This window comes from Phalacrocorax carbo, chromosome 3 (genome assembly GCF_963921805.1).
Source record: "Phalacrocorax carbo chromosome 3, bPhaCar2.1, whole genome shotgun sequence".
Classification (NCBI taxonomy): domain Eukaryota; kingdom Metazoa; phylum Chordata; class Aves; order Suliformes; family Phalacrocoracidae; genus Phalacrocorax; species Phalacrocorax carbo.
Window position 1 is genome coordinate 88161078 of NC_087515.1, and position 27032 is coordinate 88188109.

The 27032-nt window shown below is 40.2% G+C and overlaps 1 protein-coding gene across 4 annotated transcripts; it reads right to left on the reverse strand.

Annotated features, from left to right (window-relative positions):
* Positions 1-2429: 2429 nt before the first annotated feature.
* CASP8AP2 (caspase 8 associated protein 2) lies at positions 2430-26936 on the reverse strand. Of its 4 annotated transcripts, none has more exons than XM_064447628.1 (10): positions 26430-26936; positions 24750-24825; positions 23558-23638; positions 21629-21729; positions 20382-20456; positions 19021-19136; positions 13955-16488; positions 8458-11416; positions 6530-6629; positions 2430-5182 (listed from the first exon to the last, which is right to left on the reverse strand). In XM_064447628.1, exons 2-10 carry the CDS (start codon positions 24796-24798, stop codon positions 5126-5128), a joined length of 6072 nt encoding a protein of 2023 aa, XP_064303698.1. In that variant the 5' UTR covers positions 24799-24825; positions 26430-26936; the 3' UTR covers positions 2430-5125. The 4 variants fall into 4 exon arrangements, with proteins under 4 accessions (XP_064303698.1, XP_064303699.1, XP_064303697.1 ...); XM_064447629.1 differs by lacking the exon at positions 26430-26936 and adding an exon at positions 25940-26038; XM_064447627.1 differs by lacking the exon at positions 26430-26936 and adding an exon at positions 25929-26032.
* Between the last annotated feature and the right edge of the window lie 96 nt (positions 26937-27032).

Here is a 27032-nt window from a genome sequence, read left to right on the forward strand (position 1 = left end):
GGATTCACAGATTTGAAAACCAGAAAAAGATATAAGTGGGACCTATTTGTAATCTTCATATAACACAGACAGTAGTGTTTCCTTGTACTATTCTGACATTCGAAACAGCTAATGTTTACAGGGTCAAAACCACTTCAAAGAGTACATGCTTTCTGCCGTCTCATCAAACTCATCATAAAACTCTGAAACCAATGCATGTGGAACAGCGAGCTGGTGACAGGCTGCGGCTGAAGCAATTCAGGTATAGGCATACTGAAACGCCAGGGTGAGACTGCAAAATTTTACCTGCCTTTAGCCAAAACCACTCCCTGTACAGCATACCCTGACTGGTTAGAAAACCCTTGGTTTAGTAAAAAAGTCACCTCACTTGAACTTGCAGATTTTTCCATTTTACTACAGATTAACGTTACCGGTACTAGACTTGCTCCTTCTGGGGCAAGTTACCTTTCACAGGAAGATAAAGGCAACCTTACCTTTACGATGTCTTTGTAGTCCTCAGCACTGGCACAGCTATACCCTTGGATACCCACACCAGGATGCCCACAGCCAAACTGCCTACCAAGGCCTGTCCCAGCTCCCCACTGCTGTCTAAACCGCGTCACAGAATCACAGAACGGCAGGGGTTGGAAGGGACCTCTGGAGATCATCTCGCCCAACCCCCCTGCTTGAGCAGGCACACCTAGAGCAGGGGCACAGGAACGCATCCAGGTGGGTTTTGAATGTCTCCAGGGAAGGAGACTCCACAACCTCTCTGGGCAGCCTGTGCCACTGCTCTGGCACCCTCACAGTAGTTTTTCCTCATATTTAAGTGCAACTTCCTGTGTTCCAACTTGTGCCCATTGCCCCTTGTCCTGTCACTGGGCACCACGGAAAAAGAGTCTGGCCCCATCCTCCTGACACCTGCCCTTCAGATATTTATAAGCATTGATAAGATCCCCCCTCAGTCTTCTCTTCTCCAGGCTGAACAAACCCAGGTCTCTCAGCCTTTCCTCATAACAGAGATGCTCCAGTCCCCTGAGGCATCTTGGTAGCTCTCCGCTGGACTTACTCGAGCAGTTCCCTGTCCTTCTTAAACTGGGGGGCCCAAAACTGGATGCAGTGATCCAGATATGGTCTTACTAGGGCAGAGTAGAAGGGGAGGATAACCTCCCTCGAGGTGTCAAGGATAGCTGCATAGTTTTGGACTGGGCTAATTATCAAAGACTCCATTAATTAATTCAATAATATGGACAACTATGTTCCAGTTTGCAGATTCAAACTGTGGGCCTCTTTAGTTTAACAACAGCTGTGCAAAATCTTTTCCGTTAAAGTATTTCTCTATTTCGTTCCCTTTATTACTTCTTGTGACTCAGCTGGGTTTGCCTTTGTTGGCACAGCACAGTACTTTCAAACTCTGATGAGAAAGGGTGTCCCAGCCACCACTGAAACTTTATCCATCTTTCATACCAAAGCCACTTTTCCTCCTGAAACAGTTCTTGATTGATTTTATAGATTCTTCTAAAAATTCCTTAAACCTGTTTCTTGGCATGCTTTAGTACTGCTGCCTCCTTTCATGAAGGAAAATGGCTAAAGATTATTGTGCAGCTGGTTTTAGAGTGAAGACAATTATTGTAAATAGCTATGGATTGCTGGATTGACACCTAAGAGCTGACACCTGGCCTTTAGTCCAGTCAACTATTATATATGGGCAGTTAGCTGGCAACAGACTTAGAGAGAATCCCTCAGAATTCAATACCTGATGCTCTAGAATTTCACTATTATGTACATCCCCATAACCCCTGCTCTCTGAATTTCCGCTTTGGAAAATTTTCCAATACCCACATCCATTAAGAGTTTTAAAACAGAATCCTGTAAAAATATGTGTGTTGGATAGAAGCAGACGTATTCCTCAAAAGCAAATTAGAGTAAGACTCAAAGGGCTGCCAGCTATACCCTTCTGATGAAAAGCCTTGGCTACAAAAAGGTCTTTTGCCTTTGTAATGTTCCATTCAGCACTAACCCAATGGTTCTAGAAAAAAGAGGAAAGTTGTAGGTTCTGATTGTGGTTTAAAGGATTTATGTAGTTTGTGAAATTGTCCAATTTCTAATCCAGCCATGTCAGTAAGTAATAAGGGCTGTGCACTTGGAGCAGTAATTGCATCAGAGCAGCAGCTGATTACTTCTGTGTTTATTGGCCAGAACATCAACATATAGCTACTCATTTATACATACAGAAGCCAGTTTTAATGCTGCTTCACAGCATTTGTAGTTGTCAAGCCATCAGCTAACAGTTCTAGAAAATGTTTTCATTTACCTGAGGTTTCACAAATAAGACTGGAGATTTACATACAGTACATTTTGCATATATGTATCAAAATTCTCATTGGATAAATAAATTACAAACAATGGTAAAAATCACTCCAAGCCAACGTTTGTTCAACAAGAACATATGTCTTTGAATTTTACAGTTTTATTTTTTGCATTACTCTTACAGTAAGCAAACTGTTTAGTTTATACAAAATAAACCCCGAGTTTTATATAGTTAAAAAAATCATCTTTGGCTAAACAAAGCGCTCTCTATTTTTATACATATATTTATATATATACATACACATATCAGATATTTTACATGACCATGTAGGAACCTGTACACGTACTTACAATAGGCAGAACATTAAAAAAAGTTTCATAACTTACAAAAAAGGAATCCGAGTCAGAACCAGAACAGTCAAACCATACCCCCCCACACCTGTACAGATAAGAAAGTAAACAAACACAGACAAGGAATAAACAACTTCATAATAAAATACTGCCTGCTTTTTTGAGACAGAGAGGAAGCACTTAAGCGGAGAGAAGCTGCTTCCCTCAGTGCCTTCAGTACTGTGCATGTTTTGATCTCTAAGGATATGGTTAAAAAAAATACTCTTAGCAGAGTCTGATTTTTCCAGAAACATGAACTCTGCTGTGCACACTGACTGTTCTGAGAACAGATTCAGATCTCCAATAAGTAAACAATTGTCACAAAGGTTTGTTAAGAACATCCATGGGTAGGTATACCAATCCCCCACCGAAATCACTATGTGCTGCTGGCGTAGCATGGAAGATGACACTTGGTCATCAAAAGCAAATGTTTTAGAAGTAAGCACATAAGATGGAAGACTGCCAAAACAAACATCACCACTGACTCAAGTCATTCCTTGTAACAGTTTCCAGAGCACTGCTTAAATTGAGGATGATCCACTGCGTGGCAGCATGACAATCCATTCCACAGGTCACATTTACAATGCTCTGAAGGCATCAGTGGCAACCTCACTGACAAATTATCCGATAGTTTATTAGAATAAGAAGTCTGTCCCACTAGTTTGGGAGGAAACAAAAAAACAACCATTATGCTGAAACTGAAGAAGCAGTCATTGGATTCTGAAGAAAAGCCATTTTAATCCAAGTTGAAAGGCAAAGCACTTAGACTTCATTTAAGAGTCCCACCTAACTAAACTCAGCAGATGTTCTCACTGAATAAAGACTACAGCAATTCTGATCCTCAGTAAAGAATAAAACCTCAAACACAAATGAATTCACAATACAAACCCCTGCACAACCTCCAGGAATGCTTCTTACCCAACCAACACAAAAAACAACTTCTCAGAAATTTGGAATAAAGCAGCAATATATATATGAGGGGGGTGTGTATACATATATATACACACACATATATATACACACACACACTTCTAGTATGTCCTAGTAAAACTGGAATGAGTTTTAAGAGTTCTTTAAACTAGAACATAATGAATTTCTGATGTACTAAACAATTTGTAAAGATAGATACAATTGCTGTCATAACATGCCAAGCTGACAAGCTTTTGAAACTGCCTGTTTTTACAGAAGAGTTGTTCTCCTGGTTAGTAAGTATCAAGTCATATTTTATAAAACTGTAAAGGTCCCCTTCCTAAATTAATTAAAAAAAGATAATAATTTGTCAATTTTTTAAATAAGAAAACAGAATGTTCATTATGTTCAAGATTTAACTAACTTATGTACCTTTCCCAGATGTAATTTGGAGCAGAGAAAACATATTAGCCATTTCCAAAGAAAAAGGAAAAACCACCCAATATATTTTTCAAGGAAAAAAAAACCCCAACTATTCAAAATTCAGTAGTAGGGCTTTTTAAATAGCATCAGAACTGCAAAACATTTTTAAGTGCAAGACTGTTCTTTGTAAATGAATACTTATTACAGCATTTCCCGATTTAAAAGAAACTGAAAAACTGGTCACTGTATTCATGACTGGCTTCACTCTCTCACAGAGGTTGGGGCTCATTTTATTTGACTTCCAAAATCAGAAAGTTAGGGGTCTAGAGTAGACAATTGGCTTAGATTTTCTCCATTGCCAGCGATGACAGATAGGCACCCACAAAGATAAATTCAGTCATCTCTGTTGAACACTGGAGTAATCACAAAATGGCTTAGATAATGTGCTTAAAGTTGAAGACGAACCCTACAGTTGGTGCCAGATTCTCTCCTTGAAACCCACTACGAGCAACTGACAAAGAAGCCAGAACCACCTATTCCTTATTGCCAGGATCCAGTTACTAGATAAGCAGTTTTTGGAATTACTGCTATCATTGTCCTACCTTATTTTAAAAGAAAAAAGGCCTAACTTCTTAAAATATGTTTCAAAGTAAGCAAGATAATGTACCTGTCATTATCCAGGATTATCTACCAACTGCATCCCAAAGCACTGTTACTTCTTAAAAATCATAGTTCAGCATCACTGTATGCAGTACTTCCGACAAGTTAAGCAAGAGCTACCATTTTCACTTGACTGCACGCCCTTGTCTTTGCTTATAGAGCACATTTAACCAACAGGAGACGTCACCCCCTTACAATGATACTGCTCCATTTGTACGTGCGCATTCTTTCCTAGCCAGTTTGTTTGTAAAGTTCCCTCTGTGTTACTCTGATAAAGCACTTCAGAGGAAACATGGACAGGGAAGTCAATACTTAACAGTGCATCAGATCTACCAAACTTAGTATTCTGACTTGGATACCTCCCACTAATCCTGCCATATGAAGGCAGTGGTTGTTGTCCGTCATTGCTGGTAACAGCTAAACCCTGTAGCCATGAAGCAACTTGGTAGTAATTTTATTTGCACTTGGATTTCTTGAACAGCTTCATTAACTGCTTGAATCTTTCTGAAACCTAATGGAGGACAAAAAGACGACACATCATTAAGGGCCCACGTTTCCATACCTACCAAGACAAACTGATCTGACAGCATAAACTTTTTTTAAGAGACCACTATTTTGTTTCTTTTTTGCTTCCAATAAATTTTAGGGAGAGAATTTTAGGAGTGCCATTAACAGGTTATTTGCATGTAGGAAGTCTTCCTATACATCTGAAATAGCCTCCAGGTTAATTACAGAGAGCTAGAGACAACTATTGGTTTAACACAGGTTTTCTTACAAGGAGGGGAAAAAAAAAAAAGGCTTCTAGTCAATTAGACTAGAATTTTGCCAGGTATAACTGTGGGTAAGATTCAAATATAAGGACAAAAGCTTATTTACTATTCCACAAAAAGCACACTTTATTGGTTATTTTCTATCCTCTTGTACAACTGTTGCTTCAGGTATTTATGGCTCATCATGGAGTAATCTGCCTACTAAGGATTTTACAAAACTGATCTGTAGATGAGAGTCAAACATCTTTTGGATGAGCATAGCTACAGCTTCCATAGCAACGTCATTCAATGGTAAGTTAGTATTTCTTATTGCTGTATGTGTATTGCTATAGCATATCTACCATCTACCAAATAGCTAACTGGGAAGAATCGCATAAATGCACAGGTAATACTGTTCTATCCACCACCATCCACCCCAACAGCTTCTAAACCCCGCAAAGACTCTGTAAACATAAAACACAACACCCTAAAAGCCAAATCCCAAGCACGCAGCATTTCCTAACTTACTCAAATCAGTGATTCTCCCTTTTTAGATTTGCTGGATAGACATTAAGATAGCAATTCAAGACAAATACAAAAGCTATACGCAAACCTCTGGAAATGTTCTACATCAATTTGATATCTGTGTCTTTTGAAGTTTCTTAATTAAAAGGTGAAAGAAAAAAGGAAACTTTTTAATGAAAAATGTCCTTTCTGCAAAATCTTGGTATTTTTTTCCAGCTCTAATTTTAATGCTTTTCTAATTTATTAAATGTGTACAAAGGCTTTGGGCCTCTCCAAATTACCTCTCCTTATCTAAGTGCTGATCCAACAGTAGAAACAATCCTATTGTCCCTGGCTTATGATTGGACACAGCAGTTTCAAGGTACCAGTCAAACAGGTACTGAAGAATCCCTGGACCATAATATCCCTGTAATGTATGTTTTTTGAAAAGTAACAACTGGGGGAATTCTAAGGTTCTTTTTTCAAGAACTCCCCAAAAAAAGACAAGCGGGAAAAACAACTCCAAATTAGCAGAAAATCTCCAAAGGTTTTTGTTCAGATGCAGCAACTTAGTTGTTATCAAATGTAAGAATGATAACACCTACCTGATTTGGGCTTTTGTTCAGCCTAGTGGCTAAGGAAACAAAGGTTTTGCTTGATGGTCCTTTTCTCTGACATTCCAGTAAAATTTCTCGGTCATCATTTCTACAGCAAAATGCATTTTAAAAATATTAATACATACATATGTGTACATGCACACAAACACACACATATGGCCATATAAAACATTCTGAGTATTTCTAAACTACAGAACATGAGTTTAAACTGCAACAATGAACTTATGGAGGATCCTCCCCTCTACCAGCACAGGGTAACGGAAGCAGTACAAACAAGTGGCAGTGGAGTTTATGCTGCCCTATTAGGAAGGGCAGAATTATTACAAAATCAAACCCCAAAATCAAAGTCATCAAAAAGAGTTTTAAGCTTCTAAAGCAGGCATTTAAACTTTAACTGAAAAGAACTCATAAATTCAACAGGGATCAGTAGTTTTAGGTGGACTTGCCTCACTTTGCATGGTGAGGCAATGGCTTTCACCTAAGGCCCACTGACATTCAGATTAAAGAGAGAGGTGTCCGATTTCTGTAAGTGGCCTAATATAATGAACATACTCAAAGCACATCTACTGTTCACATGAGAATACAGGACCAGGATTCTATTCTTAAAGCATATCACTGATCTGCTGTTTGTCTCATTAATGAGCTTAGGTGTATGTAAAATGCATATAGACACAGTCATACAGTAGCTACTATATATCTTTGGTTGAAACATGCCATATTCCAATAAATTAGATGTAATTTCCTCCATTTCAAAGAAAACTGTAATGATTAGTTACTTAAATAAACTGGTTTTTTAAGGCATAGTTCAACAATGCACAAAGACTGACACAGAAAACCTAGTCAAATTCGTAAGGAAAACTGCAATAATCTCTTTCTATCTCACTAGTTTGCATTTCAAAAATCATATTAGCTTTCACAGTCTTTTTTCCATGAAGGAGCTGATTTTCTTTTAAAATGCTACCTAGAAACTTAATTTATGTCTGAACTATAGTTCAGTCTGTCCTGAAAGTTTTAGAAGCCCCTTTATAAATCACTGATTATATCAAGTTGTAGCAAGAACAGCAAAGCCTGCTAACTACAGCTTCTTAAGGAGAAGAATACACCACAATAACTTTGCACGTGTCTTCGACACATACAGTCACCTCATTTGTCACTTGCATCCTATTAACTGGAATACATGGGCTGAATGGTTTACTAGTACATTTCTGCAGATTGAGCAGCATAGACCCCCAAACAGAAAATTGTTTGCTCTCATGCCTTCTCTCAGCAGGGCTCTCCTTTAACTGCTCTCCTTTACCCAGTCACCCAAGCTTCCAGGCCTTGGAGGAATATCAGAGACTTCCACCCCCTACCAAGCCTGGCTAGAAATTTTGGACAGAAAACGGCAGGGAAAACAAAAATTACAGACAGCACAATATAGTAGGCCTTGTTACCTTAACATGTAAGCTTTAAAAACAAAAGCAAAAAGTACTCTTGTTTTGGGAGATCTGGGTCAGTGATGGAATTAGTTATGACATTGACATATGGAAGCCACCTTCTTTAAGGCAAATCTGATTTAACCTACCTAAGAAATGACTAAAAATTGTTCTCTTCCAAAGGCTGCTAGCAGGATTACATGAAATCAGTTAATCTCTTAAATTTATTTTACCCTTGACAACTGTTACAGAAAAAAAGGATAAAATAGACTATGGCACCTTTCAGTGGTGCTCTAACAGAAGATGTCAGTCTCATAAAGCCGTCCTGCATATTTAAAAGGAGGTTCCCACTCAACTATTTACAGAAGGATGTAGAGCTACCGAATACCTTCAGCTATCACCTAAATATCCTTTTCTTCCCACTTTTCAGTATATCACATAGTTTTTTAAACAAAAAACCCAAAGCCCTAAAACAATCAAACAGATCAAATCAGAAATTACCTTGTCCAGGAAACTACTACTTCTCCCTTCTTTTTAATGATGTTTTTGGCATACAGACTAGGTGATGATGCAGACGAAGCCGAAGGAGAAGAGTCTTTGTTCTGCTGCAACTCGTTCTTCTTACTGGAACATCTTCTGTGTGCTGAATTTACCTCTTCAGGTTTCACATCACTCGCATCTTCTCCCTCACCCACTGATTCAGTTTCTTTTCGTTGCCTTTTTGAGCTGGAACTCTCTCTGACAGCCTCCTTTTTCCTTTTTTTACTAGTTTTATCATCTATACTTATCTGGCACCCTGCATCAGTGTTTAAAGTGGTTTTTGTTTCAAGATTACATTCACCCGCTACAGTTTCATTGGAAAGCTCTTCTGTTAAGTCTATAAATGCATCAGAGCACTCTTCTAGTTCTTCCTTTTTATCCCTGTTTTCTGAGTTAGCTGTAGAAGTTTCCTGAGTCCTGTTATCTGCAGTGGATTCTACTGCAAGACATGAAGTTTCACTAACAATATCATCTGTTAAGTCTATGTATGACTCTACACTGCATCCAGCAGGAAAAGAAGCTTGAGGTCTAACATCCATTTCATTTACTTTTTCAGATGCTTCCAATTTTTGTGCCTGAGATTGCTCAGAGCCTTCATCTGGGCTCTCAGTGTCCTGGCTCTCTGTGTCTGAAGATTTTCTACAGGGTCCAAGCAACGCAGTAGTTTCTTCCTTTCCAATACTATTTTGTGACTCCTTTAGAGGCTGAGGTAAGGCAGGATTTTGTTCTTGTTCAGTCCTGACACGAAGCAACTGATCCGTCTTATCTAGATCTCGTTTGACAGTTTCCTGCACAGTGGCTGTTGTGGCACTCTGACTGCCCCTTTCTTTTTTTCCACTTCTCATTTCTTTTTCATTCCTGGTCAAGGATGCCCGTGTTTCCTTCACTGAAGCCATCTGGTCAGATGCTGGTGAGGCAGATGGCACCGCACGCCTAATCTTCACAATAAAATGATCATTGGATTTTTCCATGATTACTGCTTGCATTGGTAGGCTGGGGAGACACTGAAAACCGGGGGCAACAGGCCGACTTGTCCATGATGAAGAACAACTTGATTTACTGCTTGAGTTATCAGATTCTAAAGCCAAATGAATGTCCTGCTCAGTAGCATCCTCCTCTTCAAGAAGTGCATCTTCACTGTAATGTGCACTGAGAACACCTTCAGGAGTTGAGCTAGAATTATTCTCAGGTTTTAGGAAGCTGAGGTGAGCATCTGATTTCAAAGGTGATGGAATAGTTAAGGAAACAGCCAAATCTTCAAGGAGGATAGAAGAAACAAATGATTTATTCCTTTGTAAACTGCATTCATCTTCTTTGCATGAAGTTGCATTTGTAGGAACCTCAAACATACAGCTTTCATCCAGTACATCTGGATCAACAGACATCTGAAGCCTAGATGTTAAAGAAGGAGTTCTTACAGGTGAAACAATAGGCCAATTAATATCCTCCACTGGTCGAGATTCCACACAAGCCTCCTTTGGAGCAATCTCTTGCACCAGTCCAGCCACACTACCTCTGCATTTATGACTGTCTAAAAACTGTTTTTCAGGTGTCCTGAATTCCCACTCATGTCTGTCGATATTGCCACCATTTTTGTCCAAGAGATCAGAACCTTGCAATAAGCTTTTAAAAATTTCACCCATTTGAGCATCACTTACGAGATTAAACGTAAGACTGGACGCTTGTTGCTCTGTGAGAAGCTCATAACTAAGATCAGACTTATTACCATCTCTGGATAGCTGGAATCCTTCTTTTTCATATTTTGCACCCTTCAGTGGAGTGAGAGTGCCTTGCAAATTATTCTCTTTAGAGAGGTGAACTTTGGTTTGGGAATTCCTCGTGTTATCAATGGAGTTAAGACATTTTGTAAAGGCAGTTTTTGGTGCATCTGTTTTACTTTTCTCATGGTGACACTTAGGTCGTTGATAATCCACAATTTGCTTGGAAAGGATATATTCTTCAGGCTTTTGAGATCTGGATTTCAGGGACTTTTTTCTAGATCTCTGCACATCATTTTTATGACTGATCTTGTGTTTTTCCTTTCCTGCTCTTTCAAACTTCCCTTCCTCAATCTCATTTCCCACTTTTACCACATCGCATAGTTTTATTATAATTCTCCTTATCTTTTCAAATAAGTAATCAAGTTGTTCATCTACAAATTTCCACAACTGTTTTTTCATATCTGATACCTGTTGTTCAAAAAGACGGTCCACTATTGCATTCTTTTTAACTTGCTTAAGTTTGGACTCTATAATATCACAAATATTCAATTTTAATGTCTCACCTAAAGTAGACATCTTGGAAAAGTTCAAGTATTTTATTAATGATGTAAAATTTATGATACCAGATTCTATAATTCTGTGAAAATGCTGAACTGGAAAGTGTACCTTGAACTTCATATAATTTTTCCTCATCTGCTTTCGTATAGCTCTTAGCATCTGCATGATTTCTTGTACGTTTGAAGGTTCAACAATAACATGAACTATTTTTTCAAGACAAGCAATGCTCACAGTTTTATTTTTCTTCATATCCTTTGAAGATCTGAAAGTCTGATTTTTATGCCTCTCTCCGTTCTTCTTTGTACTTACTTTCACAGAAACAAATTTTCCATTATCTTCACTGCAACACACAGTTTTGCTCTTTTGGTTCTGTGGACTGCTGGTCAAATTTCGTGTCTCCGGAGAAGCTTTTGGTCTTGACTTTTTTGTCCTTTCCGAGCATCTTTCTGGTTTAGTTTTTTCTTCATCTTCATCACTACTTATGATTTCTCCTTCTTCTATTTCATCTGAAGAGATACTCAGCTGGGACTCCATCTCCAAGTGTTCATCAGACATGCTAACTGGCTTCTGATTTTCTTTGTTTACTTCCTTTGACAAATTCTTTGAGGGACAGACGACAACCGTACTTTCAGGAACTAAATCTATCAAAAGAAAAAAACCAGTTTGCTAATCACCATAAAGAATGCAATTATAAACAGACATTTTCAGAAAAACCTGGAAGATCCTCTTCTGCAAAGTGACCTTCAGAACTGTTTGTTTGAAACTGCAAACAACAACTCAGGAAGTTTGAGCTATAATGAGTTTGGGTCTTTGCTTCAGCAGCTGCTAGTTTAATGGGATTTTTCTGAACTTCAAAGGGCAAATAAGACCGTAACATTTCACCAAAAACATGTGATCTATTGCACAAATGTGTCTATTGAAACCAGAAAAATTTGGCAGTTTGGGTGGGTTTTGAGCCTCTTTCCATTCACTTTAACAAGTTTTGTGAACACTTCACAAACTGAATTTTAACTTTAACATCATTATGGACTAACATTTACATACAACAGCAGTTCCACAATGAAAACAAAATGAACAGTACAGATGACCTATTAATGTTTGCATTCAACTATATTTTCCAGGGCTGATAAAAAGGTTCTACTTAAATCATGAAGTCTTTCAATAAACTAACTTACTAAACAAAAAGAGTACTAGGCACTGTACACATGATTATCTCCTATTTCAGTTTCTGACGCATTTAAAATTACCAGCACTGTAACTAAGCAGCACAGCGTAAAAAGCTTTTTTCCTCAGAAATTTTGGAGAAAACCTCCAGTTCAGGTTCCTGAATGACAGGTATAGGGACTGACATGTGAGAGGAAAGGCTAAAGTTCTGCCAAACGTAGTATGCCTTACTCTGTCTTATAAGCAAGCTTATTAAATGTTTTATATTTTTGAGATATCTTTAAAAATATATTTAATCATTCTTTAAAAATCAAACCAAATGCTCTTCTGTTAAGAAAAATAAGCACCTACAGTCAGCTACAAAGCAGTACGTTACAAAAGATGAAAAGGCAAGCTCATTTGCATTGTGCAAAAATTCCACTGAAGTGCGTTACGTATTGATTAACAAGATTTAGTGTTAATTTTAGGCTTGCTGGGCGCTCTAGTTAATAAAACACTCTTATGTGCATTCACACATAGATTAGACTGCTTAATGGTCTCTAACAAATATTTAATGTGATAAAAGAACATATGTAAATTGCTTTCCATAAAAAAATTAACTTGTGATTAACAGTTGAAAGCAACATTTGAAAATGTTTACATTATACAGATTCTACAGGAGCAAAAACATTTCCCATCACTGCCTCCATTCCGGTTTTACAAGGATCAATACCTCCTCAAACTAATCACTTCAATATTTTGACAAACCAAAGTATAAAATGAAAGTGGTCAAATTATAGCAATATATGTACCCCTGTCCTGCAGAACAGTAAAAAGGTGAGTACCGAATTTCAAGGCCAAGAGAAACCATAGCCTCCTGTCAGTTTAACAGATGCAGAACATTTGACACATATCAGTAGCCAGATCACAAAGACAACTAGGCATCTAACTGCAGAGCTGAAAATCACTGCTTTGTAATTTAGTAGCAAGTTCTGGGCAGGATGGATTCCTCTAATAAGTAACTCAGGGAATCACTACAAAATCAGAAAAATACTTTTATCTGATGTCCATCTGATCCTAAAGCTCTTGTCCGTCCCCCCCCCCCCCCCCCCCCATATTTCGAAGAATATAAACTGCTGTAGGAATGAAATATAAGCTGCTAAAGAAATTTACACTTAGGAGAGTAGCTGTCTCAAGTACAAGAGGGAGAATTACAGAGTAAACCACACTAAGATTTGCAAAAAGACATAAGGATTATACTCCAAAACATAAGAATGAGGATTTAAATGCCACTCTACCATTCCTCTTCTAGTAGGAAAACCAAACTTCCAAGAAAACTTTTTGTTAGTTGCAGCAGGACGTTACAGGAAGGGTTAAATTCATGCAAGTAAAAGATTTAAACTTTGGGTCACCTATTTTCTCTTCCTGTCAGTGCTGTCACTGTATTCTATCTCCCTGACATCTTATTTAGGAGTTAGATCTTACTTCATTAATGATAAATCCTAATAATGTGTTTGTTCTACTTTTTTCCCCACCTGCTGACTCACAAGTATAAAATATATACAAATTCACAGGGAAGTTAATTCAGATTGAGAGCACAGCTTTCTCTTAGCTGACATTCCTAGGTATTAAGTCTCAGGTAGTCTCTCCAGCTTTCTCACAAATAAATACTTGAAAGAATATGATCCTATTAACTTTTGCCTCTACAATTTCAGAGAAAAACCTAATGACATCTACTCAGAACTAAGCGTAGTTAAGAAACCTACATATTTTTTAGAAGATTATACATAACTTATTTCAACCACTTATCTGTCAGCAGTGACAAACTCCAATTTTTATAGCACTGACATTCAATCTGCTACAATCTTGACTGCACTGTTAAACAGCTCCCCTATCAACAGAAAGGACCACTATGGCTTACACAGCTAAAGAAGAAACAATTTCTATTTTTAAGAAAGCAGTCATTTCTGCTTTCCAAAAATGGATCTTCTAAGCCTTTACGGAGAAAAGAAATTAGAATACACATATACAAATACCTTTGTTATAACTCTTCACAAGACCTTTGCACGGACTTTCCATCTTAAGTGCTTTAGCCAAAGGGCGCATTGGACTGTTCAGTGGACTGATTGCCTTTGGAATATACCTTAAGTGATTGAGATCAATACTCAGTATTGAGCTGTCATCGTCAACAAGAACTGAGTTAATTTCTTTCTCTTTAGTTCTAGGATACATCTCACCACTAAGCGAAGATGTCGCAGTACTGATTTCAGTTAGGTCTGGCTCCAGATCACAAGCATTCTGGTCAACTAATGGTTCATCCTTATCTGTTAACATAGTTCTCTCAGGTGACTGAGATGTACTCATATTAATTTCACAGATACCCTTTTCCTCAACAGGATGCTCAACATTTTCTGCAGCCAAGTGATCGTCATCTTTCACTACTTCCATTAAAGAGTCTGGGTTTGTTTTGCTAATATCCTCTGCAACATCACAGGACTCCACGTCACCAGAGCTTTTGGCTTCTGAGTCATCTAAGTCAAGGTTCTGAGAGCCATGCTGGTCTACTGAGCTTTCTATGTCAGTCGGTAGCCATATTTTATCTTCCTCTTTCTTCTCTGCTGCTGACTCTGGAAGGGCTCCCATACTTTCACTGGCAGGTTCAGACTGTGCCACTTCTGCTGCTGGTACATTAACATCCTGCATTATAGCCACTATCACAGGCAATTCTTCACACTCTGCCACACTCCCTGCCACTTCCAGGGGCAAAGGTTCAGGGTCATTCAGTTCCGTCACTGCCGCTGCTGCTGCTGAGGCTTCCGATTCAACTGGATCACAAGTCTGGGCTGCCGCTGACAACGTTTCAGCCTGCATCTCATCAGGACCCAGTACCTCTGCTGTTCCTGGCAAGGCCTGGGGCTCTGCCTGACCCACTTCTGCTTCTGGTAACATTTCCAAGCTCAGTTCATCAGTTGTCACTGCTGGTAATGCTTCAGACTGTGCTGGATCTGCTGCTGCTGCTTTCAAAGTTTCATTTTCAGAACTGACAGAAACAGGCAGTGCTGGTCCCGCATCACTTTGAGCTGCACTGTCCTGAACTTGCAGTGCTGAATTAGCTTGCTCCGTGGGACCACAGTTAACAGGGTGGGCAGGATCTAACAGTTCTTCCTGCAGCGTGACCTCTGTACTTCCCTCATCAGTGGCCTTTTGGGAAGGTGTTTTAAGTCCATCTGGTGGAGAGACACATTGTTTCTTAGCAGGAGAAAGAGTTAAATTTAGCTTTTCCATAAAGCTAAGTTTTAAGTCTTTGCTTTTTGTCCCAGTGTGATCATCTTTAGTTTTGGAGATTTTATGGTCTTTTAAGCTATCTGATACTCTGTATGTTTCTTCTAGCTTACAGGACTTGTTTCTCTCACTTTTTGTAACATCTGTACCTTTCCTGGATTCTTTTCCAGACTGGTGAGAAATCCCTTTTGCAACTTTTCTTTCATGTCTAAAATGTCTATTTTCATCCTGATTATCTCTCTCTCTTTTCCTTTTTTCTTCAGTTCTGTGCCTTTCTGATTTGGAATGTGCTGTTTCCCATTCATATCTACTACTGTCCTTCAAGCGCACATATTTATGCTCTCTGCTGTTGGAATTAGAAGGTGAAGTCCTTCCTTCTCGAGAAGGATGATCATTTGTTCCCCTGTCTCTCTTGCAGTCACTGTCTCTTCCTTTTCTAGACTCTTCCACACGACATTTACGTGATTCATGAAGACTCTTTGAATGTTCATTCTTTGAGTGTGGACTGCTCCCTCTACCAGACCTCCTTGGTTGTTCTTGTAACTTTTCATTTTGTTTGGTTTTTTGGCCAGCGTTTTTTTCATCTTTATCATGTGTTTTAATGTCTTTTTTTAATAAGTGTTGTGATCTCTCGTCAGCATACAATTCACCTCTTGTTTGAAATCTGTCTTTACTGGTAGTTAGTTTCTCCCAGGAAGAAACATCCCTTTCTGCTCGTCTTTCTACACTTGGACTGCATTTCAGTTTTATACTCTGACGTTTTTGTTGCGACTCATTTTTACTAGCCTTCTCTGAAACAGTCTTCAGCTTTTGCTGAGGATCTGAATTCCCCTCTTCACTGTCACCACTGTTACAGTTACCACTGTTTCCAGTGCTCTGATGTACTTCTCTCTTGTGTTTGTGGGCATTTCCCCTACTATACTGTTCATTACTTTTTGTTTCTTTTCTTTCCTTTCTGTTATCCTTGTTGGAACTATGGTCATAGTTCGGTAGGCATGTATGAGCACCATCATTGCAGAGCTCTTCAGGAGGGTATCTCAGTAAATGTGGAGTGTTCCTTTTTTCAGAGCTAGACTTCCCGTTGTCCGCATTATGAGATGAGTAACTGTGATGTGTATCTTTTGAAGAGTCATTTTTCATTCTGTGCTCCATCTTTATACTGTCACCTAAATCAGATGGTCGGAACTTGGAATCTTTTGTTTTACACATCTCAGAGCACCTTCCATTATTTGAGCCTGGAAGGTATGTTCTGGTGAAGCTACTTCGATGATTAGGAAATTCCGATAGCCTGTTTATAGAAAGAAAAAACCCTAACTTTAGTTTTGAAATTTATTTAAACATAAGTAAAGCCAATTCTAATGAATCCATATCTCTCTAAAAATTGTTCATACTTTCAGCTTCAAGTTGAAAAAAATATGGGATAAAACCAGAAGTTAAATAATTTCCATTAGCACTCATTAAAAGAATAGAATTTGTATACATATTTTCCAAATAAATTCATCTAAAGAAAAAGCAAGATCTGTGGAAAGATACTGTACTGGGTCTGTGTTACCATCTCCATTAGTTCAAATTAGTATTTCATTGTCCAGCAATAGAGAAAGCTTTCCCCTAGGAAAAAAAAAAGTTCTTTACAGCAACAGTGATTTTAAAAAAGAATAATAATGAAAAAAGAGCAATTCAATAGTTCACTATTTGGTAAACTGGCAACCAAAATAATAGGTATAACGTGACTGTGTTTACTCTACCCAAGAAGCAAATAAGCTACTATGTTTGGAACTTGCTGCAAGCTGGAGAAAACAAGGAGTAAATACAATAATCAAGCCTCATCAAGGCCATATGTTACTGGTGCAAAGTCATCATAATAAAAAGAAAAAAATTAAAATAAAAAGGGCACATGTAGCCTGAATTCCTACTCATTGTTGACAAAACTCAAAGATACCAGAAAAAATAAAAAAACCCAACCAAACAAAAAAATCCATGCAGACAGACACTTTTCTGCCATGTTCAACAAAACATTTCATTAAAATGACATGATTAAAGGCAATGGCAACCTTCTTAAATACTCTACACTATCTCAGAAGAATGATTGTGCCTAACCAATGCAGAAGTAAACAGAAGCAAAAGTCATACCAACAAACAATGGCAGCAAACCACAAAATGTATGGCTCCTTTTTTAGAGGGTTGAGGATGAAGTGGCTGCTACACACAGGTGTTTGGTTTTGGCCTGAAATTCTATGTTGATTCGGTGTCTGGGTGTAAGGAATAAGTTCAAGTGCAAAGTAATTCTGTATTTATCTCCAATACAAAATGGGGTTGTTCTTGCTTTATGAAACTGAACACTTCCTATGGGCTGATACAGTAAATTTAAATATGTAACGATCACCTCATACAACTGGCTCTACTCCAAAAACATGACATTGTGATGTGAACTGAACACTGAACTAAAACAATGCTGCAGCGGTTGTAATCCAAAACGCTCTCCTATGTCTCTCTAATTCTGAACTATACTGACAAGTCTTCACCACGCTTTAGGCTGGCTATTAAATCTGCATGTGTGTGTGATGAACGTAATTGTATCCAAGGGAGGGTTTTAGGTTTTTTTTTTAGTTTGGTTTGATTTTTTTTTTTTGGAGATAAGCACTAACAATTTCCCTCAAAGATATTATCTTTGAGGTAGCCTTTACAGATAGGTAGGTTGCTTAGGATGAGCTAATTCATTATCGACCATGCAGCAGGCAAGGCATAGTTCTAAGTTCTGAGTGCCACTTCCCCCACAATTTTCCATGATGGATACCTCCAAAAAACCTAGATCAAATACCTTGTTTTTCATCACCATCAGAAGGTATTACAATGGGGTTTGTAAACTCTTTAATGAGGGTGAGTATTCAAAACAAGAAAATATTTTTCAAATAACTCAATTTAAAACCCAGAATACTACCCTCATAGGTGTGAAAATGACAGCTGTCATGTCAAAGCCAGTCAACTGGAAGTTACACATTAAAACCTCTTGACCTCCATCAGATCATATCTGGTCATTTTCAGTATTAGAAAAAAATATCATATTGTTAATATACCTATAGCCTCTAGCACAGTAACGTGGAATGAGCCTTCTTTATGACACTTTTTGGAGCAAGAAAATAGCAAATGGTCACACTGAAACACACACAAACCAATGATGTGGCTGATGTCACACAAGTGACCAGCAGGTGACCCTGTGATAAGCTGGGGCTCCCGCTCTAGTTTCAAGTGGTTCAGAAACCTTAAATTCAGCTACTCTCCCATCCCTACTTCAATATTTTCAACTCCTTGCGGTAAGATTAGTAGTACACAGAAATTACCAAGAATTCTCTACTGCTATCCCCAGCCATTGGAGACAGGGCTTTCCTATCTTGCCATGGAAACATTATATAGTCTCTTCATTTATTGTCTGAAAACTTCCAAAGAATTCATGTCTGAGACCATAAAATAGACTAGTTCTGAAGCTGAACTGTGTTAAGATAACACCTGCTTTGAAACATGCAAGATGGTTAAACAACCCACCAGGAATGGGTGATTAAACAAAACAAAAAAAATAATTCAAGCAAATGGTCACCCTTTGGATTCCTCGTTTTCTTAATTAGAAGCTAAAGACCTCATCAAGCAAATTAGATACATACATACTTCCTCTGACTGTAGCTGCAGTAAGCCACAAAAACAATTATTTACGGAGTTATGGTTAACTTCATTAGTTTTACTTAAAATACACGCACAAAAGTTTCTTACAAGTATATAAACATGATCAGGCAAAAAGCATGTTTTCAGTCCCACAGTCTAGTTGTACCTTTGATGGAGATTACTGATTTCTTCATCCTTACGGTTAATTTCCACTCTTGCTGTTTTGATAAGTGCTGAAATATTCTTTTTGAGAGCTTGGTTTTCGTTCTGTAGAATGACATTCTATTTTAAATATCCACAAAAAAAGATAACAAGAGAGAGAGAGGGAGGGAGAGAGACAAAAAATTAGAATTAGCTTGGGTATCCAAATATGTAATGAAAAGCTTTGCAAGACAATCATTAGTAAAAGTCCCACCATATGCAAAACTGACAGTAGAACATCCAGAAACTGTTTTGGAGAAGTCAGAATTAAGTTAGAAGTACTGAGATCCAAAGGAGCTTTTTTTAAAAAAAACAAAAACAAACGAAACCATCATTCACTTTTATGCTCTTGTTTGAGTCCCTGATAATTATTTAAGATGTTTTAAGCATACAATTTATTAAAACTCAAATATGCCATAAACGAAGTAACCATGGAGCTAAAAATTGTAATCCCCCCTTTGCTTCTTTCTTTTACCCCTTCTATTGCTTTGCTGGTCACTGTGTCAAATGAGAGATGTAGCTTTTAAGCACTTTCAGAGAAAGAGGCTAATTGTATTACATCCAAGGTGTCAAAACTTTGGGTGGTCTATCATTCTAATATTTCTAGATATGATGCTCTAGAACATCTGTCAATCCTACAGGTAGCCCCTTCTCTTAAATAACTGCCCTCAGCAAAGCCTGCTCAGGAAGGCAGACAAGTTTTGTGAAAACAATACAGAAGTGTCAATGGGCAGAAGATGCTTAGAACCTTAGAAAGCATAGAACCTTTGGGACTTGTCTGTAATACACAGTACAGCATGTTCCAGAATTGCCCAAGATAATCTGACTATAGAGAACGGCACAGCATGGGCATGCTAGCTCATGTTGAAGAGCCATTCAGCCTTATCAGAATGGCACTACACTCAAGGCAACACAGACATCCTCTTCCAGTTCTAATGATAGCTCAGGTACCTTTGCAACCCTCTCCCATGTGCATTAAAGACCTGTTTTTTAAAAAAAAAAACAAGAGAACTGGATACCTTTCTAGTAACTATTCATTTGACGTTCTTATTTTCTAATTAAGGAGACAGAACATAGCTTTCAAGCAACTGAAGTCCTACTGTACACAACATTGTGAAACAAATGGATTTACCTACTGATTTTGCCAGCAGGCTATCCTAGCAACTATCCTAGGCAGAACAAGCTCCCAGCACCTACAGAAGTGCTTTACAAACCATCCACGCAGTGGCTTAATTCTGGAAAGCAGATTAAATTAACCCTCTCTCAAAGCAATATTGAGTTTGCTTTATATAAATCTTGCCAATGTTGCCCTTTGAACTACAGTACCTGTGCCTGTATTTCTTTAAATTTCTTCATCAACTCTTTAATTTGCTGCTGACATTTTCCATACTCTGCCTGCAACTGTCAAAGAGAGAAGAGTTCACAGCACAGAAGTGAACTTACACAGAAAAGTTACTCCTCTAGATTTATAGTTAGTTAACACAGTAACATGTATTACAAAGGTCTGGGTTTTTTCCAGATGTAACATATTAAAGCCATATTTAAAAACCAAAAGCTTCAATATGCTCCAACAGGTATACAAGTCTCTCAAACATCACGATGACTCAGATAAGAGGAAATCTGTGTGCTTGCCCAACAGTAATAGGCAAGAGAGTAACAGGAAGCCATATTATTGAGAAATTAAAAACATGAGTTCAGGAACACGAGTTCTGAGCCCTACAGATGGGGACTTGTTTGTCAGATTTTATACAAGACAGATAAGGAAAAACACAACACAAAGTTATTACAAACGAACCTGGACTGCAAAAATAGACTGCAAGGGACATGCTCCTGTTGAAATCACAGAACTAAATAAAATACATTTGGCATGAGCCCTTCTTAAAAAGTAGATGGTGACAAAAATTTCACAGAAGAACAGTCAACTTCCCTATCGTCATACTTAACAGTCAACTGCTTTCAAGCTTCCAAAGGGACATTTTCATCACTTAGTAGACTCCTGGAGGTTTTCTCCTGCTTCTTCTATAGAGCATTATATTTGTGGATGTCTTCCCACTTACTCCAAAGCTCAAGCTAGTTAAGATGTGTCTTACGGACCAGGAGAGGTGATGCTACATGAGTAAGCGTTCTGCTGATTTGTTACAAGCAGTCACCTGCTACATGGCTGACTTCACTCTCAAGGAGAAAATTTAATGACACATAAGACTAATCCATGACCCATCTGCTTTAGTCTGGTAAAGTTTGTTGGGAGAAATGTCAAGACTAGCTTTGCATCAGACGTTTGAAAAGACATTTAACTAGAAGGAAATTACAGTACATTGTCTCATAATGAAGCTGACACATGAACCGCATGCAAAGGACATCACATGAGAACACACTGTGTCACAGACTGAGAGATTCACTTATTCTGATAAACTTGCTGACATAACAGTTTATTAGTACAGTCTTGTTCTTACTTATTTTAAAAGTTTCCCTATTTTTCCAATAATGTGACCATACTGACAATGTTTTTTGAACTTCATGCAACAAAATTTGGAACAAAAAACCAGAGTTATCCCTGTCAGATTAATACAAACCTCGTTGTAGGATGCTTCCTTTGCAGTCCCTTCTTCAATTAATATCTCATCAAATAAATTTAAGCTGTTTCCAGCTGGTGTAGAATTTGGAGCAGAATTGTCTGTAGAAAGAAAATCAGTTACATGAAGAGAAAGGTATTTTTCTAGCCAGATTGCATTGTGTCACAGAAGAAACATATGACTTTATCTGGAAAAAATCCTATCCTGAATTTCAACATTTCTTAGTTTTATTGGAAATACTTGATCCAATTTACATCAATATGAAAGGTAACGATGAAAATTAAAGTTCAACTGAACTGCAAACATTGTGCTAGAAAAATTAAGAGATATAGAGGACACCTAACAACAAAGATGTGTGCATTTTGTGACTAATTAGTTGTTTTAGGTCAGAGGAGAGCTAACTCACAGTAAATCTACCCAATTTACAAAGCAAGAAGGGCTACACCTTAGCAGTGATCCGAGTTCCACAATTCCAGAGCCAAGAAATAGCAAAAACCTGGAATAAATATGCGCATCCTACAATTCATTCCGCTTTTGGCCATACTTCACCTTGGAAACATTTGCAGTTGAAAAAAAAAATTGAGAAAAAGAATACTCAGATGCCAATGACCTATACATTCACAGACATGGATCAACTGATCAGAATCAAATGGAGTTACTGTGGAGTTGGTACAGGGTTGAATACCATGCTTCTTGTGCTGAATAAATGTTCTTTGCTGCTATATATTTCCTCACAAACGTAAACTCCCTAGCTTTAGTTCCAAACAAATGAAAGAAAGAAAAAAAAACAACAACAAAAAAAACAAACCCAAAACCAACCCAACCCAAACACCCCAATTATTTAGATAACAGTGGTTTTTTCCTCAAATCAACCTGTGCGCTCTGTTCACCAAATACTTGTTACTGACAGGACCTGACTTATACAGATCCATTTGCAGACAAATAAATGAAGTTAGCTATCAAAGCTGTGTTTCAATTCTTTGGACAATACCATAATGCAAACAGTATTATTATCACAATGCAAGACGACAAGCAAATAACATCCTATCTGTATAGAGCAAAAATCTCACCAATTCTCTTCAAATTAAAAAAAACCATCCCTCAGAACTAGACTATATAAAATATTTGCATTGTGTTATTTGCATCTTTTATATTTACTACACAAGGCATCTCAGTATGTGCAATAGAGACTCAGAGAATACTCTTGTATATTGTAACAAATACAAAATGGAAAGCGCGAAAAAGTTGTATAGATGCTTTACCTCTGTAGGATACAGTATAGTCCCTCAATAAAAATTCAATGGCCTTACAGTAGTTAGGTCAGTAGAGAAATCATTGCTTAAATACTAGAAACAGCATTTCATTAAATGATACACTAAAACTCCTAAAAAGAACATGTGCTGTGTCCATTTCTCTCTTACCGTCAAAGAAGTTAAAAGAGGAAATTAATTAACATTAGCATGTGAAATTATTGGGGGAATAACAAAAGGTTAAAAGCACCTGCTGAATGTACTGTATCCCACAAAATGTATGTTTTGGAGATCTCACTGGGATTTAGTGAACATTGACTGTCAGTTCTGGTCCTGAAGGTATTTAAAAACTACAAAATAAAGGTGCTTTTTCCAAGGTAAAACATCCTGTATCAAGGCACAGTTAGAATAGTTAAGGTTTCTCTGCACCCCTTTATATGCCCAAGTCTCTTAAAATAGCCAGTATCACACAAAAACCATCTTATAATCATTCAACAATTCTCTGCTGTATTTATACAGTGTAAGTTATGTCTTGAATTTAAACAAGGAGCTCACTGAAGCATATGTTACACCACGAAATGTAAACTTAAAGGTAACTGTTGTTTTACTTGAAATCAGCCTAAGAAGCACAGAGACTCTATAATGCTCCGAGCCAAGCAGCAAGATACAATCAACCTACCAGGAACTGTCAAACCATTGTCCAAGCCATCATAAATATCCACTGAGCTCTCATCACCTTCCTTGAAAGGGGACGCTTCAGCTAAAGGAAAGTAAAAAAAAAGTAAACATTTAGTAAACTCCAACCTCTAAGTTTCCCACTAAGTAACTGTAGCTGTGATCCTAGACCAGTAGAGAGTAGTAAAAGTAGTAGCACAGATGAGTAAAAGACAGGGGAATTTTACCCAGCAAGCTACTGCTACTGTGAAGAAAAGACCTTTAGTCACCAGCGACCAAAGACAGTCTTGTAAGATCACTTCCTGAATACTAAAAGAACTATGCCTGAAGAAAATTATATGGCTTTAAGTACAAATATAACTTAAAATTATAAACTAAGCCAACTTGATCTGAATTTGAAACTGTTTTCTAGAATACACTGAATAAAAAGTTATACAGCTTGGAAATAAAAGAATTAGAATGATAAAACCACTAATGTTAAAAGAAACATTTCTCACTTAACAGAAACATTGTAACAGTCTATCACAGTTCAAAGAATTTGCTTTAGTATTGCCATCTATTCACACACTAACTGGTTCTGTAAAAGTATTTTAATCTAAACCTCCTCAGACTCTCTTCATGTCTTTTTCCAATGCCTGTTATCACTCTCATCTCCTCTATGTGAATCCGTGCAGTTCTGCAACAAATATTACTATAAAGAAAAATATCAATATCCACAGTCCTTCTGAGGCTAGGAATCTCACAAATATTCATCAGATCAATCAACTGCAGAGCTGGAAATAATGTTAGAGTACCTTGATTGCTGGTACTATACCACATGACTGCACATTTGCTTTTACAAATAGCAAACAAAGAAACAAGCCTCCTAACTGTCCAACTACACGCTTCATTAAGATCAGCGAATATTGAATTATACACTGTAAAACACAGGGGAGAGACCAGTTTCAGGCATCCCCTCAAAACATATCAGAAATCCAAAGCGCACAGTTATGGTTTAAAATCCAACGTTACTAATGGGATATGGCTTACAATGATACTGTCCCACAGCCATTTAGTTACAGTTGAAGCTCATCAGTATTTGTCCCAACTTAATTTGTTGCCATTTTGTTAACCAAGTTATTTTTGGACCTTTTTATTTTCATAAGATTGCTTGTGTTATTATACTGCAAACCAGAAAGTAATTTAACATATCTTACCACCATAGCGGATATCAAACAGTCCAAGTCCATCCTCATCTGTTGCCATGATACAAACTCCCTATGGCTTCCCCATCTAGGAGTAAAATATCAGAGGAAAGACAACAGATTAATTGACAGTTTCAGAACAACATTGTAAAACAGAGGTGTCTTGAAATAAGTCAATTACACATGGGGTACCTGTGTAGCTGGCTCTTCAACAAAACCCAGCGCTAGGATGAGAAAAGTCTTACATAGAGATAACAAATGCAGAGCTCTATCAATAAAAGAAATTATGTGTCCCGTAAATAGGCATTCTGAAGAGGATCTTCAGCTGCATCTTTTATCCACAGGTATCAAATAAAGATCCTATAAAGAAATTTTGGCATGCATTCTATCTGAATGTAATTCAAGTTACCTGAATGTAATTCTTAACCAGTTAAAATAATCTGAGTTGTTAATTCCGATTTCTCCTCTGCTGAGCGTTTAAAGGCACATTCCCCCATTCGACACCACCAGGCAAACCAAAAACGAGCGGTAGCAGGCAAGAAACGATTTGCCTGCCAAGGCACACAGCCATGCTCGGCCACAGGACGTACAGCATCCGCCACAACAGCTCCTGCAGGACTTTACAAGCACACACACTTGTGGCTCCGGTACACCGGCCCCTCTGGAGGGAGGCGGCAGCCGAGGCCGCCGCTGCCCGGGAAGGAAGAGCGCAGGGAAGGCTGGGGTGCGGGTACAAGCAGAGGCAGCGGCCCTTACCCGCTCCCCAGGCCTCGCCCCCCTGCCCAGGCGGGAAGGGGATCCCGCCTGCCCCGATTACTGTCACGGCGGGAGCGCCCGGGACGCCTCGGGGGTCGGGGGCGGGAGAGGCGCCGATGGCGGCCCGGGAGCGGCACCCCGCAACGGCCGGCGGGGGGGGGGTGCGCCCGGGCCGGAGGGGTGGGGGAGGAGGGCCAATAGGGAGAGCCCGGGGTGGGCACCACCGGGCCAGCACGAACCAGCTCGAGCCGAGCCGAACCGAACTGAACCGGACAGCGGGATCGGCGCTGGGGGAGGGGAGCGGCGCCCGCGCGGAGCGAGGCGGCGCGAGCCCCCCGCCGGGCCGGCGGGGAGGAGAAGGGACAGGAGGGGAGGGGAGGAAAGAAGAAGCCCCCACGCGGCAGGCAGGCCAGGCGACCCGCGACCCTCACCCACCGGTCAGCTACCTCGCCGCGGCCCACCGCCCGCGACACCCCGCAGGTCACCGCCGCTGCCGCTGGTCCCGCAGGCCGGGCACCGAGTGGGCGGGGCTCTTGGCTGCGGCAGCCAACCGCCGCAGACGCAGCGCACGTCCCCGGCCGCGACGTCGGCAAAACCCACCCCCCGGTCTGAAGCAGTTGGCGCCAAAGCGAAGAGCGTGAGGCGGCCGCGCCCCGTTCCCCGCCATCGCCCCGCCCCTTCCCAGCCCGCCCCCCGCACCTGGTCGCGGTCACGGTCCCTGTCTCGGCCCCGTCCCGCCGCGCTGCCCCCGGAGACCTGGGTGGGGCGAGCGGGGCTCCCCCCGCCTTCTCCTGCCTGGCAGGCCGAGGGGCTCCTGCCCAGCGGTGGTCAGGCAGCCCGATGCCGCGGCCAGCAGTCCCCCTGCCGCCACCCGGCCCTCCCGCAACGGCGGCCGCAAGAGGCCGCCTGGGCCGCGGGAGCGGCGGCCGTGCTCACCTGGTGTGGGCTGGGCGCGGAGGGCCCGGCCCCGCTGCTGCTGCGGGGCGGGCGTGGGGCGGCCCCGGCGCCTCTCCCAGGAAGCCCCCAGGCTTAAGTCCGCGTCCTGCTCCGGGCGATCCCGCTGCCAACCCCCGCTGGAAGCATCGTGAGCGCGTTGGGTCTGCGCTCGGGCTTCGTCAGCTGGCTGCGGCCGGGGAGGGTGACGTGGAAATGCAATGCCGGGCGTGCTTCCTCCCCAGCCTGAGCCACCTGTCGGGGTTAGTCACCGCCCGCGGTCGGGGCTCTGTGCCTGAGACCACGACCCAGATCCGGGGGGCGTCGGGGCAAAGCGCCGTGCCCTGCGGCCCTCCCCCAGCGACGGCAGTCAGCTCCGCGGGAGGAGGGAAACCGGGCAGGGCGAGAGGGCGGCCAGGGGAGCCGCGCACAGGGCGAGCTCTCGGCTCCGTGAGACAGCAGGGGAGGCTGGCACCGCTCCCCAGCGGAGCCATCCCCCGCCGCCGCAGAGGGCCGCCCTCCGGAAGACTACATATCCCGGCATACACCGGGCCCCCTCGGTCCGGAGGCCGTGCTTCGCGATGCGCAATGCATGCTGGGAGCCGT

Coding starts and splice junctions, on each gene's coding strand:
- CASP8AP2 (XM_064447628.1), bottom strand. CDS start 24,798: ATGGCAACAGATGAGGATGGACTTGGACTGTTTGATATCCGCTATGGT. Junction 21,730..23,557: donor CAATGGTTTGACAGTTCCTG/GTAGGTTGATTG, acceptor TTCTTTCTACAG/ACAATTCTGCTCCAAATTCT. Junction 6,630..8,457: donor GTAGTAGTTTCCTGGACAAG/GTAATTTCTGAT, acceptor ATTTTGCTGTAG/AAATGATGACCGAGAAATTT.